The sequence below is a fragment of the Nansenia antarctica genome, assembly GCF_963989245.1.
Source record: "Nansenia antarctica genome assembly, chromosome: 17".
In the NCBI taxonomy this organism is placed as follows: Eukaryota; Metazoa; Chordata; class Actinopteri; order Argentiniformes; family Microstomatidae; genus Nansenia; species Nansenia antarctica.
The window spans coordinates 3,541,141-3,561,140 of NC_137687.1; the positions used below are offsets into that span (position 1 = coordinate 3,541,141).

The 20,000-nt window shown below is 41.0% G+C and overlaps 1 protein-coding gene across 1 annotated transcript in view; it reads left to right on the forward strand.

Moving 5' to 3' along the window:
- The window catches only part of vax2 (ventral anterior homeobox 2), a gene marked incomplete at both ends in the record, with an annotated part of 28,198 nt that extends 27,619 nt beyond the window's left edge, over positions 1-579 (forward strand). The window contains one exon of the mRNA XM_080547479.1: positions 73-579. Within this exon, the coding sequence (XP_080403605.1) occupies positions 73-579 (507 nt within the window). The remainder of the gene's footprint in view (positions 1-72) is intronic.
- Between the last annotated feature and the right edge of the window lie 19,421 nt (positions 580-20,000).

A 20,000-nucleotide genomic window follows, 5' to 3' on the forward strand; every position in this document is an offset into this window, starting at 1 on the left:
TAGCTTAATCATCACATTCTAACATTTTAAATGTTTTTTCTGTTCTTCTTCTTCTCTGCTCCCTCCCCCCAGGTGAAGGTGTGGTTCCAGAACCGTCGCACCAAGCAGAAGAAGGACACGACCAAGGACTCTGACAAGCGCTCCTCCTCCAGCTCAGAGTCCCTGGCCACCTGTAACATCCTCCGGCTGCTGGAGCAGGGCCGCCTCCTCTCCTCCGTGTCAGGCCCGCCGCCTAACTCCCTCCTGGGGAACCCTCACCCGGGGAACGGCTCTCTGCTGGGCAGCCCCGGAGGCTCCTCTTCCTCGCCGGGGGTGAGTAGCGGCACGCCTCCCTCCCACGGCTCGGGGGGAACTTTCGGGCTGTCGCTCCCCTCGCTAGGGGGTACCCCGCCCTCGCCGCGGCTGGGCGGGCCGCTGCCCCACTCCCTCTGCTTCTCCATGCCCCTGTTGGGGGGGGTGCATGCTCACCACCACGAACTGGTGTCCGGGTACGGCTGCGGATCCTCCGCCTTTGAGCCGTACACGCGGTTGGACAGGAAGGAAGCGGACCACCTGGGAGGGAAGAAGACGGTTTCTTAAAGGAGAAAGGAAGTTGTTGAGGTTGGGGGTTGGGGGGTTGGCATCCAACCAAACTCCCTCTGGTCTCCCAAACACCCACCCCAAAACACATAGCTGACAAGGATGGACAGAAAAAACTGGGAGAAGGTGAGCCCCCCTGATTGTGAAAATTAAAAAGAAAGAGACTACAGAGCTCTCCTTGTTGCGCCGCCTGTCCCTGTTCTTCAGCTGTTGCCACACCATGGTGACAGGACGAGAGGTGACAGGGGTGATGATGTCTCACGCGATAAAACGTGCTTGTGAATTTTAGAAAAATCAAATGTGTGTGTGTATGTGTGTGAACTGTGTTATTTTTTCTTAACACTGTTGTCCTTACTGTGATTTTATTAATTACCCTTCACTTTGTGCAGTGTGCTTGTGTGCTTTTCTTTCTTTCTTTAGGACTTTTCTTTTCAAATGTATCTTTAAAAAAATAAAATAACAACAGACATTTTTAGGCCCTCAATATTAATGGTTGATGATTGTCTACAGCATTTTAAGGAGTGCCGTTTTAAGAAAGACAATCTCTTCCGAACACACTCCTGTGCAAAACATCCAGGTTCTCCATTTCTGAGAGTTTAAGCTTCGTTATATGGAAACGTCCTGCCAGAACAAATCGTGACGTTAGAATTATAAGGTTCTATCTCCATTTTTGTCAAAATTGAGTTTGCTACATAATCTGATCCATTAGGTGTTTATTAATGCCTGTGTGGTGTTATTTTTAAAATGTTGACATTTTTGAGTTAGTAATTCATAAAATACAAAGGTTCCATCTCACAAAACATAATGGGATGTAAAAACTTTGACGCTCAATATCTCTGAACGGCCCTAAACGGAGATAGAACCTTAGAATTCTAAACTCACGACACTACTTAAATAACCATACACTTAAGCAGTTTTCTAATGTCAGTATGTATAGTGTCCAACACAAGATTTCTGTAAATTCTTTGTTTGGTTGGTGTGAATGTCTCTTGATTGATAGACTCTGGACAAATGGTGTAAAACGCTAACTCTTGGGGTAAATTCAAGCTAAGATATAAAAAGATAAAAGTAGTTATTTGAGAGAATGCTCAATAGTTATGTCCTTGCCAAAGTATAAGGGTTTCGCTGCCTCTGAGCTATACACTCACGTCTAATCACAGAAGGTAAATTGAGGTCAGCCTAAGCAAGTTGACCTTTGAACTTCTGCCCTTTTTTATCCTGAGATAAATGCTCGGTGTCTAATTTACCAGCGACACTGTAGCGCTCAGATCAACGACAGGCTTAGGAGACACTCGGGTGAATCTCTGGTTAATCTCAAAATGTTGGTAATTGTACATAAACAAGCTATCCATTTGTCCATAGGTTAGTTCACATCACTAGGTTTACATATATGTGCATTGCCATCCTTTCCCCAAATGTTTATGTTTGAATGTTGTTAATTAAACTAAGGTTTGGCACACATAACACTACCACGCACAACCCAGTGTTTATAACCGGCCATATCAGTACTTTTCATATTCTACATGAAAATGTATGTGTGTTTCTCTGATAGGTCAACTATTTGTGCGACACGCATAGACTGCAACTAAGCGTCCTCATCATCATCTCTTTTGACCTTTTCTCTCTCGAATTATAAGCTTTTTTGAAATGTACTGTATATGTTTTGGGGAATTGGTTATTTTCAACACTAATTGCTTTTTATTTTTTCAATATTTAACAATTATATTTGTCTGTCCCTCCCAGAGACTCTCTCTCCCTTGCCCATTCTCCTATTGCATGTCCTTTTACTACTTTTGAATCAAAAGCACTTTATGTTTCTAAATTTTTACAAGACCTCAAAACCCCCCTTGTTTGGAAAGCACCACAGTTAGAATACGACCATGTGGTTCCTTCAGCTCTCCAACTGTTGTCAAAAGACATCAAAGTTCCATTCCAGAACCTTGGGAGTTTCAGAATGATATTCACAGTCAACGTTCTACTGTTACTGTTCCATCTGCCCAGTTCCAGAACAGCAACAGAGCTACTCATTAGAGGACCGATTAAGTGGTCAAATCTGGATTCAGGTTTTTAAACATACACAGCCATGGTCTCACAGCTTTTTTTTTTCTTGCTTTTTTTAACAGCTTTTGCTGTTTTGATTTTATCCAAAGAGACCTGAATCTACCAGCCGTCTGCAATTCACCACTGCAGTTTGACCACAATTTGTAAGTGTCAGATGAGGTGTTTTGGCAAGGTTTAATTTTCCTCACCTCGTGATTTGTGGTTCCCCTTATTCAACTAGCATATTTTAGTTTACTCTAAAGCATATTTTCTTGCTTTTAAGTCCCTGGTTGATTGATTTATGTTAGGCCTAGCATCCTAGCATCATTCTCTTCATCTCTCATCACTCTACCTCTAGTAAAGGTCTGTTTTCACAAAATGACATCAAACCACCCTCATCTACTTATTCACAAATAAAAGCCAATTATGTTCATCCAAAGCCAACCTGCCTCTAAAGGCCAATGCACACGGCGTGCGATTTTGTCGCACGACAACATTCAATTCTCAATTCACACCACCGAAGTGTGTGGGTGTGAATGGAGAATCGAATGTTGTCGTGCGACAATATCGCATCGCACGCCGTGTGCATTGTCTCAAAACAATTCAAAACAATGGAATTGAATTCGTGGTGCGACAAAATCGCACGCCGTGTGCATTGGGCTTAACACTCTCATCAGTCGTCTTGTTCCCTCACATCATCTCCATGGCGACCCTGCTATACAGGTATTTAAATCATCTCCATGGCGACCCTGCTAGACAGGTATTTAAAGTTCCCGTAGTCGTGGAAACCTCTGAGTATTTTCTCAGCTCTTTTCCGTACTTGAACTGGGCTGTTGTTGAAACACCGTGTTATTTTCAATAAGCACCGTTCATAATTCATAAGGCTTCACCATGAAATATTAAAGGCCGTGATAAGACCTGAGAACCCAGGCAGGCAGAAGCAGTCGAGCCCCGCACCATGGATAAGGTTCTCTTTCACTTTCACTTTGTCCTGCATCCTTTTCTCTCTTCTAAACCTTATTTGTTTGTATCTCTGAATGATTTAAGTCACTCCTCCCCCTGACACTTTGCCCAAGGACCTCTGTATCTTTCTACACAGACTTACTGTGTTTCCTGTCATGTCAAACGTCCTGTGTGTCTACAGGTCTCGCTATCTGTACTGTATCCAACTCAGATGTTCACAGTTTTGAATGCCAAACTAATCAGAGAAGCATTCGCTCGCCCCCCAGTCATAACCAATTGGAGGAGCTCATGGTCACAATGATCTCTCTCTGTATACACCGTCCATTTCCCCGTTGATATCAACTTCCTCACCTGCAGTTGTACAGTCTTGTGTTTCTATTGTATGTTTTAAAGCTATATGTATTCACACTGTACACACATGGAAAGCAAGCAGAGCACAAAAGGCTATTACAGTGAATAGTTTCACTAAAAGGGGGGAGGCTGTCCTCATGTTCATGTTCAAAAGACACACAAAGCTTGATTTGATTCAAAGATTCAAAGGTGCGTCAAGCTGGGATCTTACTATTGCTTTCATAGTAAATAGCTCTTTCTCTCTCTCTCTTCACTCGCTATCTGAATAGAATCAATTAACTTCATCGCGTGCAAATCTGTGACATCTGCACCCTGTGTTATCGTCATCATCACGTGGTCTGGGACCTGAGTCGGAGAGGTCACCGTGGTAGTGAATAGTTCCCTTGTAAAGCTCTCCAGTCGAGACAGTCCTTCTTTTTCTTCCTGTAAGCGGTGCTATACTGTATCATGAGTTTGATGGTTTAAGTCCTATGAGATTGTGTTGGAGAATTGTCCTTTATTTAAAAAGAAATAATAAAAATAAAAAAGTCTGTTTTTTTGTTGTTTACGCACAGCCAAGGTTTCTGCAAGGTAGGCTATGACTCCTTTTGGGGAGTAACGTACGTTGTGTGTGACCAAGTCCAGTTTAAACGGCACCAGCTATGATAAAGAGCCAACTTGTACAGTATGAATATAAATGGGTCTTTGCACAAGTATCTTCATGTCAGTATCATGTGAAAAGCAACAAAATAGAAAGATGACTGAGAAAAACAGAAAAAAACGTTATATATGCTTTACAATTCGTTGTCTCATTAACAATTTGCACTTATTTAAAGAGACTTTCTTTGTGTTCCTGGTTGAAAAGAGCTGTTTTCAGGCTCGGGCTACGGCCAAGATTGTATAATATGTATATGTATTTTTATTCATATGCATATAAATATATGTCTATGAAATTTGCTCTTTGTCTGACTCTTTCTTGTGTCCTTCACTTGCTACTTAATTCTGTCCCAAGGCTAGGAATGATTTATGGATGCGTTTATGAAAGCTCAGGGTATATACAGGAATCTTGAGGTTAATTTCAATACCTTTCTAAGACTTTTTAAAGACCTTGTCAATATTTTTCCAGACCTCCACCACCGCCACTTGGAGCTGTAACCGTTTACATCAGTGACACCTTTTAACTTAACAGTTTTAGTTTGCAATAGACTAGACTAGACCACTATCATACAACATAATTTCCGGTTCATCTTTGTTTTTTAATAAAACTCACAAACTTTTACTAAACGTTTTTAGGATTCAAACTATTTGGACAGAGTCTAATTCAGAAAGATACCTACAAAATTCAAGACCTCATAAAATCGTGATGAGACTATTTAATACTTATTAAGTGTCTTGATTTTCCCAAAATTGATTTATCAACTTTTAATTCTTTTCAAGACACCGCGGATACCCTGTGGAAAATAAGTGAGAATTTCGTATCAACAAGTAGTGTCGTCACATGCAACAACATATTATACAGTACAGTGGTATAGAAAGTCATCACACCCCTTCACCTTTATAGACTCAATTTAAAATTGATCAAATAAATAGAAATTGGCATCAATCCACATACAATACCCCATAATGACAAAGTGAAAACAAGTTTTTAGCAATTTCTGCAAATGTATTAAAATTGAAACATAGAAATACCTTGTGTGCATAGGTCTTCATATCCTTTGCTATGACACACTTAAAATGAGCTAAAAAGCTAAAAGATGTCGTCAACAAATCAGTCAATAAGTTGAATTGAGTTCATCTTAATGCAAGCATAATAGTTTATGTAATTTTGGAATCAATATCTTTGTTTTTATAGGGTCTCTGATTTGCATAGGAATCAATTACATACTGTGTAGATTAGGGTGGACTCAACTTATTGAGTGATTTGTTGATTACATTTTTGCTTTTTACCTAATTTTAAGAGTGTCATAGCAAAGGGTATGAAGACTTATGCACATTTCTGTTTCCATTTTTTTCAGTTTTCAACATTTCCCGAAATTTCTAAAAACTTGTTTTCACTTTGTCATTATGGGGTATTGTGTGTGGATTGATTGCTGTTTGCAGAGTGCATATGGCGGTGTGTATCTTGCATTGTGATGCACAATATTTGATGTAGGCCTATTCATTCAATTAAGAGGATAAAGAGTATGAGAAATTGGAGAGGGCCAACACAATCGCTCCTTGTATATTTCTTATCTCACAAGACCTCAGTGAAGCTCAATACAGACCTGATTGATTGATTGATTGATTGATTGAGAATGTTTATTTTGGTCCCTTTTTTTTCCAACTTATACAATTCATAATACAGATATTACACAGTCACAATGCGTAACACCAGGACCAAAAAGGTGTAGGCTGAAGCCATGACTTATTGCGCCTACCCTTTTTACATGTATGGTTTTTCCCCATGAGTACATAATCAAAACATTGAAACTTTTATAAAACAAAATTTCACTTACGCATCTTAACAGAAAACTCTATCTGGAAACAGCATACATAGAAATACAAAGTTCCCCTGGAATAGTAGGAGTGTGGTCTTGGTGTGTGTCTTGGTGTGCATGTGTGTGTGTGTATTCTGTTCTGGTAGACCAAAGCGTTGAACTTGTCTTGCATTAAGCCAATGGAAAGATCTTCAGACGTCGGATCATCGGCCATTGACTTTACCTTGCTTACATCACCAGGGAGGTGCCGCCATCAGAGTATTGTAGTAATCATAGTAATACAATGACAAATACCTGAAGTGCTGGTGGACTCTCATCAAGGTGTCATCTCTCAGAACCTCTCACCTTGTCGTTCTGTAATACACATTTCAGGTCAGAGGTGTGGACACTTACACCTATTAGTGGGCTTGCATGCTTCAAATTCATTGTATTTATATAGCGGCTTTATATAGAGGCTCAAAGACGCTGACAATATGGGAAGAACAGATAAACACAGAAACGACAAGCAACAGATAACATGAGCACATAGAACACAGAGTTAACGAACGGGGAACAAGTAACGCAGCAATGTCCAGGGGGGAGGGGGGTGGCAGGGTTAGGGGAGATGGTTAGGGGTAGGGGAGGTTGTATGCATGGGAGAACAGGTAGGTTTTGAGGTGGGATTTAAAAGTGGAGAGTGAGGGTGAATCTCTGAGTGGTTGAGGGAGAGAGTTCCAGAGGCGGGGTGCAGCTCGTGAAAAGGCACGGTGACCAAAGCCTTTGAGTTTTGAGGGTGGGACAGTGAGGGGAACAGTGGATGAGGACCGGAGGGTACGGGTAGGGTGGTGGGGGAGAAGGAGGTCAGTCAGGTAAGGGGGGGCCAGGCTATGGAGGGCTTTGTATGTGAGGATGAGTACTTTGAATTTGATATGTTCTTTGATGGGGAGCCAGTGGAGAGAGTGGAGGACAGGAGTGATGTGGGTGTTTGAGAGCAGGCGGCTGAGTTTTTGGATCATCCGTATACACATACTGCACATAACGCTGTATTATTCTACAGCAAATCTACAAATCAGCACCATTCCAGCATGCAGCATCCATACATGAGTGATGTGCAGTTTGAGAATTAATCATTTTTGTTTCTGATTCCACATAACATTACCGTTCATTACAAAAGCATTTTACATTTTCTATCTCTAACAAAGCTAGCTAGCTATCTAACAAGCGAACACCTGTTTGCCTAGCCTTGTAAACACACACACACACACACACACACACACACACACACACACAATAACTTATGTGTTCAAACCCAGGCAGCGAGACCAGCAGTCTAGAGTGTCCCTGTAATCTCTAATTGTAAGTCGCTTTGGATAAAAGCGTCTGCTAAATGGTTAAAATGTAAATGTAGGGAAAAACAGAATGATGTTTTTTGGAGCTTTTTCAAGCAATGTTGGTTTAAAGTGTTGCAAGATGTCACACAGGGTTTCCTCCCTTTTGTAGCTAGTTTCTGCAAAGGAAATCCCCAGGCTTCCCAAACTAGGAAGGCCCTGATCTCAAAAAGGTTACCATTAAACAGTCTTTTCCAGGATTTGTGAACCCCATAATTGAATGCAAAGTCAACCACCCCTTGTGTATTTTGGGAGGGCTTGCAATTGTAACCAATTACCACACTCTCACTGCATTAAAGGGTCCAATCAAAAAGGGCTTGCAATTTCGACCAATTATCACACTGTTATCATGTTATCCAGTCCAATCAAACAACGCCCCTTTGTCAGGGTGTTCACGTGTGATGGTGGACGACCGACTGACAGGCAGAGCGAAGAACACAAATCAATTTCATTTGCTTATATAACTTATCAGCTAAAGGTCGAAACTGTGCAAAACAATTTCCCAGTGTTTTAAACAACAGCGGAGGTAAGTTGTTTAGTACTCTGTGCAATATAGAATATGCTGGAAGAGAAAGTCGACAATCTTATTAGAACTGAGCACATTTGACATATTATTGCGTGACAAGTGAAATTATTTCGGAATTGCCGCAGCAAAATCAAGTATTTTTTGCCGCAGATATCACAAAAATACATTGTTTATTAAAGTTGTTGATGGAACGTTATTGTGTCTATTTTGTCTTAAATTTTCAGTGGGTTTATTTGGTGTTTTTTTAAAGGTGTTATTACATTTGCCCCCATCTACTGTTAAGACTTTTGGGATTCAAATCAATACTTGTTGTCCCATCCATTTTCATAGTAGTATGTTTAACCACATGCTCTAACTGAGGGGGCTCCTCTACATCGACACAGGGACAATTGACTCCAGGGTGCCAATTAAAATGATTGGCGCCTTTACTTCAGAAGGGCAGAGGCGAAAGGGCCAGTAGAAAGGAGACCAGATGGGTGGCCCGTTTCAGAAGGAGGAAGGGAAGAAGGGAGGGAGGGAGGTGCGGAAGAGAGCTGGAGTGGGGGGGGCGGAAGGAAAGAAGGGCAGGCAGGAATGAAGGAAGGCAGGAAGGGAGGAAGGAACCAGAGGACATAAACAACTAGAAGTGACATCCAACGTAACAGGCGTGGCTGTGGTCGTGCAATGTGATCATCATTACAGTTTATTGTCATGTGTTAGCGATCAGAATTCATTTGTAAGACATCCTAGATCCTCTTACAGTATGTGTATTAAAAAATCCCCCATGTCTGTGTCTGTTTACAGGACAGACAGACAGACAGTCCCACTCTCAAAATCTGATATTGTGTATCAGAAAAATAAATACTTGTTTCCTATTCTCAGAGGCATTCAGTTTAGGCTTAGTGTGTGTGTGTGTGTGTGTGTGTGTGTGTAGGTGTGTGTGTGTGTGTGTGTGTGTGTGTGTGTGGAGATACCATGGCCCCTCGGCCTTTAGGCACGCATCACTGTCCTGCCGGCCCCCCTCCATATAAAGCAGCTCAGCGGCCCATCGGGGGGCCCCTTTCTCTAATTAGGGTCGCTAATTGGGGGCCGGCCAGGCCAGGGACCCCTCCACACCTGCACGGTCATGTGACAATCAAAGAGGTGCGCGGGGTCAGGGGTCACAGGCGGGGGGTGGCAGGAGAGGGGAGGCAGGGAGGGGAGGAGGGTTGGAGATCAGCTGTGGAGGTCTTGTTGGATTAGAGAAAGACTGGAGCTGGGCCGGGGCTGGGTGGGGGAGGGCAGTGGAGGTCTGCTCCTTCAGGGGTTAATTGATTGGTGACCTCCGGGGTTGGACGGCTCAGCGGAGGCCCCAAGCCTGCTTTTCTCAGCCCTCATGGGTGAAATGATGGCAGCTTGTTTTGACATGCTTCACACAAGAGAACGACTTAGCCCCCATAGGTTTCCTGGCTACATTCCTGAGATCCGGCCAGCCCGTACCAAGGCCCTCTATGGGGCGGGAGGGGGACTGGGATGGGAATCTCCTTCCTTCCTTGCCCCTCTTCCTCTTTCAAACTGACTGCACAAGAAGGTCCGAGAGTATGAAGGATGTGTCGTTTTGTTTTGAAGAGAAAGGCAGAGCTGGAGAGAGGGCAGAGCTGGAGAGAGGGCAGAGCTGGAGAGAGGGCAGAGCTGGAGAAAGGGCAGAGCTGGAGAGAGGGCAGAGCTGGAGAAAGGTAGAGCTGGAGAGAGGGCAGAGCTCTGCTCACTCACGTTGTCATGTCTTTATGTGGCACCTTTGATGATGGAAGATGAGGAAAGGCACAGGAAGTCAGTGAAAGCTTGTCATAATGCTATATATACAGTGTCATAATGATATGTATACAGTGCCTTCGGAAAGCATTCAGACCCCTTCACCTTTTCCACATGTTGCTGTATTATAGACTCAATTTAAAAAGGATTAAATAAAAATTATTTGCCATCAATCCACACACAATACCTCAGAATGACAAAGTAAAAACATGTTTTTTGAAATTTAAGTACATTTCTTACATGAGAAATACCTCATGTAAGTATTCAGACACTTTGCTATGACACTCTTAACATTTGCTAAAATGCAAAAAAAGGAATCAACAAATCACTCAATAAGTTGAATTGAGTCCATCTTAATGCAAGAATAATATATAAGGTTAGTCATTACAAACTGAACTGATGGAGAGGAACAAAACTGTTCAGGAACGTGACCCTGAGGCCTGGGGAGACTAAACATCTACAAAGTTGAACGGTGGAGAGGAAACAGCACAATCGACGGGACAACATCATCTCAATCATTCTACAAAATTGGTCTATAACCAAGTGGCCAAAAAAGAATACCGTAATGGAATCTATCTCATATCTATAATTGTGTTTATGTGCAACAATGAATTCAAGTGATACAGCAAAGAGTAAAAAGTGGCTGGAAATATGTTTATTTGGTTTTACAACAAGGCATTATTATTGCCATCCCTCGTGTGAAGAATAGTGGTTGGTAGCTGCATCAAGTTATGGGTATGTTTGTCACTGGCAGGGACTGGGGAGTTTGTCAGGATCAAGGGAAAATTATGACATTTGCTGACATCCTAATCTACACAGTTTGTAAATGGTTCCTATGCAATTTCTAAAAATCATAATAATCCCAGAATGCTTTTCTCAACTATTGACAGCCTCATAACTCATAACTTCCAACACTCAAAATGTGAAGAGTTTGAATCATATTTCAGAGACAATATAACAAAAATCAGTTTGGATCTAAACCATGTTCTACTGATATGCTCCCTCTAAATCACTCCTCTGCCACTGGCCTAGTCGTTCCCTTGGTGAGGACAAAGAACTACGCAGGAAGCATTTAGTGTTCATGATCCTGGCCTCTGGAACAGCCCGCCAGAGGAGCCGAGGGTGTCACAATCTGTAGACCTTTAAAAGAAATCTTAAGACATACCTTTTTATTTTAGCATTCTCTTAATCCACTTTATTTTAATCCACCTTCTTCTATACTGTGCTACACTGTTTTACCATGTCTCTTATTTCCTATACTATCATTTCCTTATATGACCATTTGTTTTCACTGTATTGTTGTATTACTTTATATTACTGATTATTATTTTCACTGTATTATTATATTTTCATTGTTGTATTTTCATTATTGCAATGAAATCATTGCAAAATTGCGATTTTGAACAAAAAGGCGCTATATAAATAAAGTCAGATTTGATTTGATCAAACTGACCGGTTGCTCCTGGTGTCATCACAGGCATTTGATGGTTTACAACCTTGGTTTACCAGCAGTGCTTGTTTGTTCTACATTTACATTTACATTTTTGGCATTTAGCAGACGCCTTATTCCAAAGCGACTTACAATCAATACATTTGAATACTAAGCATGTGAATCATCAGTCCACCAGTCGTAGCAGGAAGAGTAATCTAGCTCAGGCCCGGGGCCATTGATAGAAGGAAAAACCTTCTCCTATCACCTTCTTCTAAAATCTAGTTGTTGTTGTTGTTTTTTTTGGTTTTTTTACACTGGAGAAACAGAGAAACAGTACAAGGGGGGCAATAGAAGTTCTTAGGGACACAGTAAAGGGGAAAGCGGGTGTCTTTAGGAGACGCAGTGCTGAGGGGCAGAAGATGTCTCAGGAGGAGCAGTTAAGATTGTTCTGTTCTGTCGGCATGGCGATGCTGAGGTACATTGATACATAATTATGATGGAGGAGCTGGGGCCTTGCCTTTAGGTGACGTCCTTTTTGTGTTTGTTGTGTTGCTGCTTTAGAAGTGACCTGATTTGCTTTAGTGCTTCTCCCAGACCATTTCTGGTCTCCATTGCTCGATGACGAGACGGTGTGGGATACATGTCTCTTCTTCTCATGCACCTTTTTTAGAATTAGCGGCTTCTTTCATGCTGTAAAGTGTAAACTGTTTCAACACTGACCATGTATGTTAGACTACAGGTGCATGAATCAGAATCAGAATCAGAAGACTTTATTGCCATGACATGTAAACATGTTAGGAATTTGGTTTGGGACAGTGGAGCACGGTTTACAGCAGGACAGGTGCAAGACAGGACAAGACAGTGCAAACCAACATCAAAGTGCAAGAGCCATAATTAATATAAATATAAAGTGCAGAGATCAAGTGTACGTTAGACTACAGGTGCATGACCATGTACGTTAGACTACAGGTGCATGACCATGTACGTTAGACTACAGGTACGTTAGACTCCAGGTGCATTCAATGGGCCAGGTGTCCTGTCCTGTCCTTTCTCCACAGTGACCATGTCTTAGTAATGGTTGTGTGTTCAGTTTACTCGCACCTCCGTGTATTGTACCGGAGAGTTTCAACTCTATCCATTTTGAATTTCTTTATTTCTTCTATTCTTTATATTATCGTACTTTCAAAAAGGAGCAGTATGTGTCCTTGTTTTTCACAATCTGAAAATGAAAATGAAAAATCCCTTTCTCCCCCTCTCTCCCCCTTTCTCTCCCCCCTTTTTTGTAGACTCCTCCCCTTAGACACTGGCAAACCAGCCCTCGGTCAGTCCTCCAGTACCTCACAATCTGACCACTTGGAAGCACCCCAAATGGCTTTTTCTGACACAGAATGAATGTGTTTAAACAGCACAGCAAGCTCACACAAATGCCAAGACCATATGACTTAGACCCCTGTATTATTTCTTAGCCCATGCATGCAATGGATCTAAAGTAAGTAAGTAAGTAAGTAAGTAAGTAAGTAAGGTTTATTTATATAGCACAACATTTACAACGACAAGAGCCGCCCAAAGTGCTTAACAGATAAAATATAAAGAGAAAAACAAGATAAAAGAGATAGAATACAGATTAAAGAAAACAGATCAAATAGAAAAATACACTAAAAGCAGCAAGGTGCAGAACAAATAAAAGTGCAAAGAGTGCAGTGTCGGGAAGGCAGGCTCACCTCAGGTCAAAGGCCAGGGAGAAGAGATGTGTTTTGACTAGTTTTTTTTAAGTTGTTGCCAACCAACCCAACCCAACCCAAGTACATCACACAAATAACACGCTCACACAGTAACCTGGGTGAATTCCTCTTTTATCACCCATCTACACATTATTTAACCAAACTCAGTTATGTTAAAACCATATACCATTTAACCAAGCTCAGTTATGTTAAAACCATATACCATTTAACTACGCTCTGCCTGCTCTCCTCAAAGAGACTAAACAAAACCGTTTTTTTGTCAAAGTTTTTTCAATAAATTGTTCTATTGTCTACATAACTATAATAATACCAACATCACTGCGATACGCAATAGCTTGCATTAATTATTATTGCATTAATTATTATTTATTATAATATATTTGTTCGTTAATGTCTAGATTAGAAGATAATGTCAGCAGCATACTATCGATTGAATACAGAGTATAGCAAATATGCTATATAATATGTTATATAAGCAAATATGCTTTTACTCCGATTGAATACAGAGTATAGCAAATATGCTATATAATATGTTATATAAGCAAATATGCTTTTACTCCGATTGAATACAGAGTATAGCAAATATGCTATATAATATGTTATATAAGCAAATATACTTTTACTCCGATTGAATACAGAGTAAAAGCATGTTATCAATTGAATACAGAGTACTTAAAATAATTCATTTTAAAGAACATACTATGATTACGCTTGAAGGAAGTGAAAATGGTGGATATGATTTTTTTTGCAAGAAACAGGGAGACACACACACGCTTGCTCCCTATCATCTCTTTTTCTCTCTCACACACACACACACACATACACACATACACACATACACACACACACCCACACACACACACACACCCACACACACACCCACACCCACACACACACCCACACACACACACACAAACTCGACTTCCTTCTCACACACACAGGCCCAATCCCATCTCACCCCTTGTCCCTACCACTTACCACTCCGCTTTAGGGTGTGGTGTCACAAGTGTTGTCGGGATGGAGGGGTCGGGTGAAGGGGTAGGGGTACCATGATCCAACAAACTTGGAGTTTTTTCAGAGGCACACTCCAAATGGAGTGTTATGCAAAATCTCCCAGAATGCCTTGTGAATCATCGGCAAGATACTGGCCAGGATAGTTTGTCCAGCCCACCAATAACTTTACTTATTTTAAAAATGGTTTTACTGGTTTTACAATGGCTAAATGGGATATTTAGTCCACCAATATCTATTTTTGTACATACTCTGGTCAACAACTAAATACAGGTAACTATACAAAAGTTCCTTTTACACACATAATGCGTCAGTTTCACTGATAATCAGGGATGTTGATTATCGTAAAAAAATCCACTCTTGTGTTTGTTTCTGAAGGGTTACACCCATACACTACCACAACAGTGGTATCAGTTACTGGCATTCAGGTGAGATTTCAACCTCTTGAGATGAGAAGGAAGCTTCTAGAGTTTTAGCTCTAGCAGCAGATTCAGTTTGGGAGTATGAGTCTGTGTGACATTCTGTTGTTTCTGTCCTGGATGTTTAAGCTCCTGAGTGGTCAGGTAGGTGTGGCAGGTTCAGTCTCACCTCTGTCAAAAGACATCGTCAGCAGCATACTGTTCCAGCATTACTGGGTCATTATTATTACATCTATCATATATTCTGTAAGGTGCTTAATGTTGCTTGTAGCTCTTTTGCCCATTGCTGACCCCTCCCTGTCCCTAGCTCTTTAGCTGTCTAGTTTTAGGTTTTGTAGTTTTAGTTTAGTTTTAGATTATCTTAGACTGTTTTAGACCAGTTTTAGTTTTAGACTAGTTTTAGTTTTAGTTTAGTTTTAGACTATGTAGTTTTAGTTTAGTTTTAGACTATGTAGGCCGGGTTTTGTATTGTATTTGTTTGTGGTGGATGTTGTTGTTGTATGCCTGTGAACAGGTCACACTTGAAAATGAGCCCTTGGGGCTCAATGTGTTTTTACCTGTATAAATAAAGGTTAAATAAAAAAATAAAAAAGTAAAAAAACATTGTGACGTGTATGGGGAAGCTGACGTCGCATCCCCAGTGGGGTACGGCCCAGTCTGAGAGAAGAGTGTGTTTGTATGTTTTTAACAGCACACTGATGTGTCAATTCGGTTGTTAAGTCTGACGTCAAACGTGACGTTTAGCAATTTCCGGGTCCAAACCAGAAATTCCCTCCACCAGAGTACCAGTGTACTACAGCGGTAGAATGACAGTTCTTTACAGAATGACAGTTTTTTAGACTCTGATCTATTCATACAACAAGGGACACAGCAGTTTCCTGTTTTTCCCATATTTGTCAGCGTCTTTGAGCCTCGGAAAAGCGCTATACAAATATAATGAATTATTATTATTACTGAGGCATTTCGAAGAGAGCGCCTCAGCCAACTTTGGACCCGGAAACACGTCACGACTTAACAACCGAATAGCCATGGCCACACTATATATGGGACCTGATGGGAAGCCCTCCTCCACAGCCCAGACCTTCCTGTTCCATATTTCCACACAGATAAATCTATGTGCAGTACTCTAACCTCCAGCTTGGTGCATTCTCTTATCTCGACTGATGTACTTCTCAAGGCTTCTGTGGAGGTCAGAACAGTTCAACACGGTGTCTTGATAAGTGACGCGTCATACAGCTGTTTTTTTTACAATGGTCCGAGAGCCTTGAGACCGAAAGCTCGCAATAAACATCAATTTTGCACAGATTTGTGTGTGCGAATGCTGCTTCTTTGCACTCTATTTCATACCCTTCAGCTGCAGCACCCCAGCTAAAGTCCGATCAGGGGTGAGTGGTGGTATTTTCACTATTATTGGGAATTTACATGGTGAAATGCAATCTTAGACATGACTACTTCGTCATGATTACAAAGATGCCACTTGAAATGCATGAGATCCAAATGTAGTCATGTCTTACACACACACACACACACGCACGCACGCACGCACGCACACACACACACACACACACACACACACACACACACACACACACACACACACACGTTTTCCTAGTATTTGACTGCCTGTAGCCCAGTCATGAATGGTCCCAGTATTGTAGCTTCAGACGGAACAAGTTGGTTGTTATTGTGCTTGCAGTGAGGAGGAGTTACAAAGTAGTAGCTCACAGGGTTCCCAAATGTTTTGCACAAGGCCCTTTTCCTTGTTTTATTATTTCGAAACTGTAAAAAGTGAAACATTTGAATTAATCCTGCTTTAAAATGTGATGAAATGTGTCAACTTTGTACCATTTAGAGGTTAGGTTTGCTTCCTTTCACTTAGATATTAATTGTAAAAGGCATTTTGACTAGGGTTGCCCAAATGTTTTGCGCCCCACTGTAACATCAGGTACAATATATGTGGCCAAATGTGGCCCCCGAGCCAAAACGTTTGCCCACCCCTGGGCTAGAGGGTATGGGCTTGAGGTTGTTATCAGATCTGGTGTCTGTGGGCAGGAACTCAACCTATAGTGTAAGTTGTCATATTTATACTTTACATAAGACACTTATGGCAGCCAAAAAAACAAGGATAGCTGTATTCCTTTTCTTTGACACCTTTTTGGGTGGCTTTAACAGATATGTTAAAGGACCAGGGAGGACTGCCTGACAACATGTGTGCCTGGAGAGGCAGACCCCCCCCTAACCCGTCTAACCCTAACCCTAACCCCCCCCTCCAGTTCCATGACATCACCTACACTGCAGACCCCCAGACGTGGGAAGTCAAATACTACAATGATCATTATTATAAAGTGTGGAATAGTCACCGACTTGTGAAGTTGATATGATGATAGAGTGAACTAAGACGGTTAGACCCCTAGAACTAATTGCATTTGAACTGTAGGATCTGTTATGTCTTGCTCAATGTGTACAGTAATAATTGAAAGAGTTCATTTTGCTTTACCGTACATTTCTGCTTTTCTGCTTTATTTCCCCTCTCTGTTCATGTGGCTGCTGCAGATATTTTGTTTTCGTTTGTTTTGTTGTTTTTACTTATTTATTTATTTAGTTTGTTTCTTGTATTTCTATGCTCTTTCCCCTCTCCCTGTCTGTTGTCACTGTGGGGATGGGTGGGACGGGAGGACGGGTGGGGAAAATACATTTAAGGAAAAAAATTGGTGAATGCAACATTGCGGCATCTGTGATGTCAAACTCTGTTTCACTTATGCATTCCATCAGATAAAAAATGTATTTAAAAAAAAACAAAGATAAACAACGGCAATGAGATTGAGGGTGCCACGCCCACGGGTAACTTACCTTAGGCACTCTGCAGGCAGATTGATTGGTGATGGAGACCAGAATACTGATTGATCACACTGAACGTTATTCCTGAGACCACCCATGACACTTTGACACCTCTTGCTGGTTGTGTCTCAAAATGAGCTCTGATGTTTGATAAAATGTTGTTTCATCCTAGCATGTTAAAATGTAGGCCTGCTACCCTGTCCCCTGTAGTCTCACGTCAGATTCCCCTCATCTTTTTGAAGTATTCATATATATATAGAATATATATATATATATATATATATACAGTATATATAACACCTATAACAATTAACATGATGGCCGCTTACTGGGTTTTCACAAATGTTGATCAAACATGTACTGGTACTGTACTTCACATTTCAGTTCATTTCATTTCAAGTGAGTATTTATATCAATTCAGTTAATTATACAATTGTGATAGAGTGGCAAAGACCAATTATTAGTTGTATGTAAGAGGCAAATTCTGTTAGTTTGGGGGACATTTATTTTGATGATTTAAAATCCATTCCCAATTTTATCTGACATACTGTGTCATAGTATGTCATGTCGTGACGTTAGAATTATAAGGTTCTATCTCCATTTTTGTCAAAATTGAGTTTTTTACATAATCTGATCCATTAGGTGTTTATTAATGCCTGTGTGGTGTTATTTTTTAAATGTTTAAATTTTTGAGTTAGTAATTCATAACATACAAAGGTTCCATCTCACAAAACATAATGGAATGTAAAAACTTTGACGCTCAATATCTCTGAACTGCCCTAAACGGAGATAGAACCTTATAATTCTAAGCTCACGATGTCATAAAGGACATAGATGTTACATAAATAAAAAGTTATGACAACGTGTATAAAAATGTTATGAAGTGTTACTGCGTATTCTTTTGATACAGATATTTGTTTACACTGCAAACTTTACAGTGTCTCATAAATGCACAAGCTGTTTGTCATCGTTGATAATGGCAAATAGTTAGCTTAATATCATTGATTTATGGCATTTTATATAGCTTTTTGTGTTACGGTCCTTTTGTGTTATACAGTATCTCCTCTACAGAAAAGAAATCATTTTCCAAAGATTATTATTTCACTAAGAAATGTTCAATCTCAGATCCCTTTGAGGGTCTAAATGAATGTTCCTCCGTCTAAAAAGGAACGGTCACCAAAGGAATAAAAGTTAAGATTACATATTGTACTTTGGCTTCGTCCTCAAGTGTCGACATCAATGCAATAAATGGAGAACTGACTGTAGTCTCACCTTTTGAATGGGAGCGACAGTTATGCCATCAAAACAAACCGACGACCCCCCCCCCTCCCTCCAGAGGGCCTACTGATCCCAATTTTCACAGCCAAGTCTTTCTCGTAAAAACCAAGGACGACTCTTTTTATCGTCATTGTATTCTGTACCAAGGCCTTTTATATACAAAACAAAAAATGTCTTTATAACCAATTAACCTGTGTTCTGTCTAAAAGGCTGCAATGTCATGTATAATTGGGCGGATGCATAAAAAAGTGGACCCAAAACATAATAAACACCATCGTTTTTGTTGAGTATCCTTCCTTATTCAGTATACCCACCCCCCACCACCCACGTACAACTGGGATTTTGCTCTGCCCCCCCCCCCAGAATCAGAAAGGTTTACATATTATGGTAAGTTTAGACAGAGAAGATGTCACACCTCAAGGACACAGGCGACACCTTCATGCTCCCTTAGACACGACTCACTTTGACCTTGAAGTTATATGAATATTCCTCTAACTACCACAAACACAGCTCACCTTGCAACCCTGCACTCTCTCTCTGAGGTAAGGCAAACCTTGTTGCACGTTGTATCTAAACCTCCCACTCTCACACATGACTTTGTGAGCTTAGAATGATAAGGTTTCATCTAAATATCTGCATCAAAAGAATATGAATGAATGAATGAATGGTCTTTATTGTCATTGATATAGTACAGGTACCATACAACGAAGTTTGGGAGGGGGGGCTTCCCTGGTGCTAGGAAAGAAAAAAAAACTAAAAACAAGAAGGGAAAAGAGCTGGTTTACATAAATAAAGGCTATGTACACTATCCACTATACTATACTATACAAATAAAACACTGTGCTGTACTCTATGCTATGCTATACATATCCTAACATTTCCTATCTCTGAACCTTGTGTACCCGAGGGTTGTCATATTGCACATAGTGTTATTGCACATTCATTTAAAGTGTCGCAGTTTGCAGGTTTGAAATGTTCACAGTTGTGTTTCAGTATTGCACTTGATTACAATCTAGTAGCTGCCATCAAATTGTCTAGATTGTCCAGGGCCTAGAACCTAGGTCTTTGCTGTGTTCAGGGCCTGAATGGCCCTGGGGTAGAAGCTGAGCTTCAGTCTATTTGTCCTTGCGAACATGGTCCTGAACCGCCTGCCTGAGGGCAGCCGAGCAAAGTGTTCGTTCCCAGGGTGGGATGGGTCTCTGGAGATCTTGGAGGCCTTCCTGAGGCA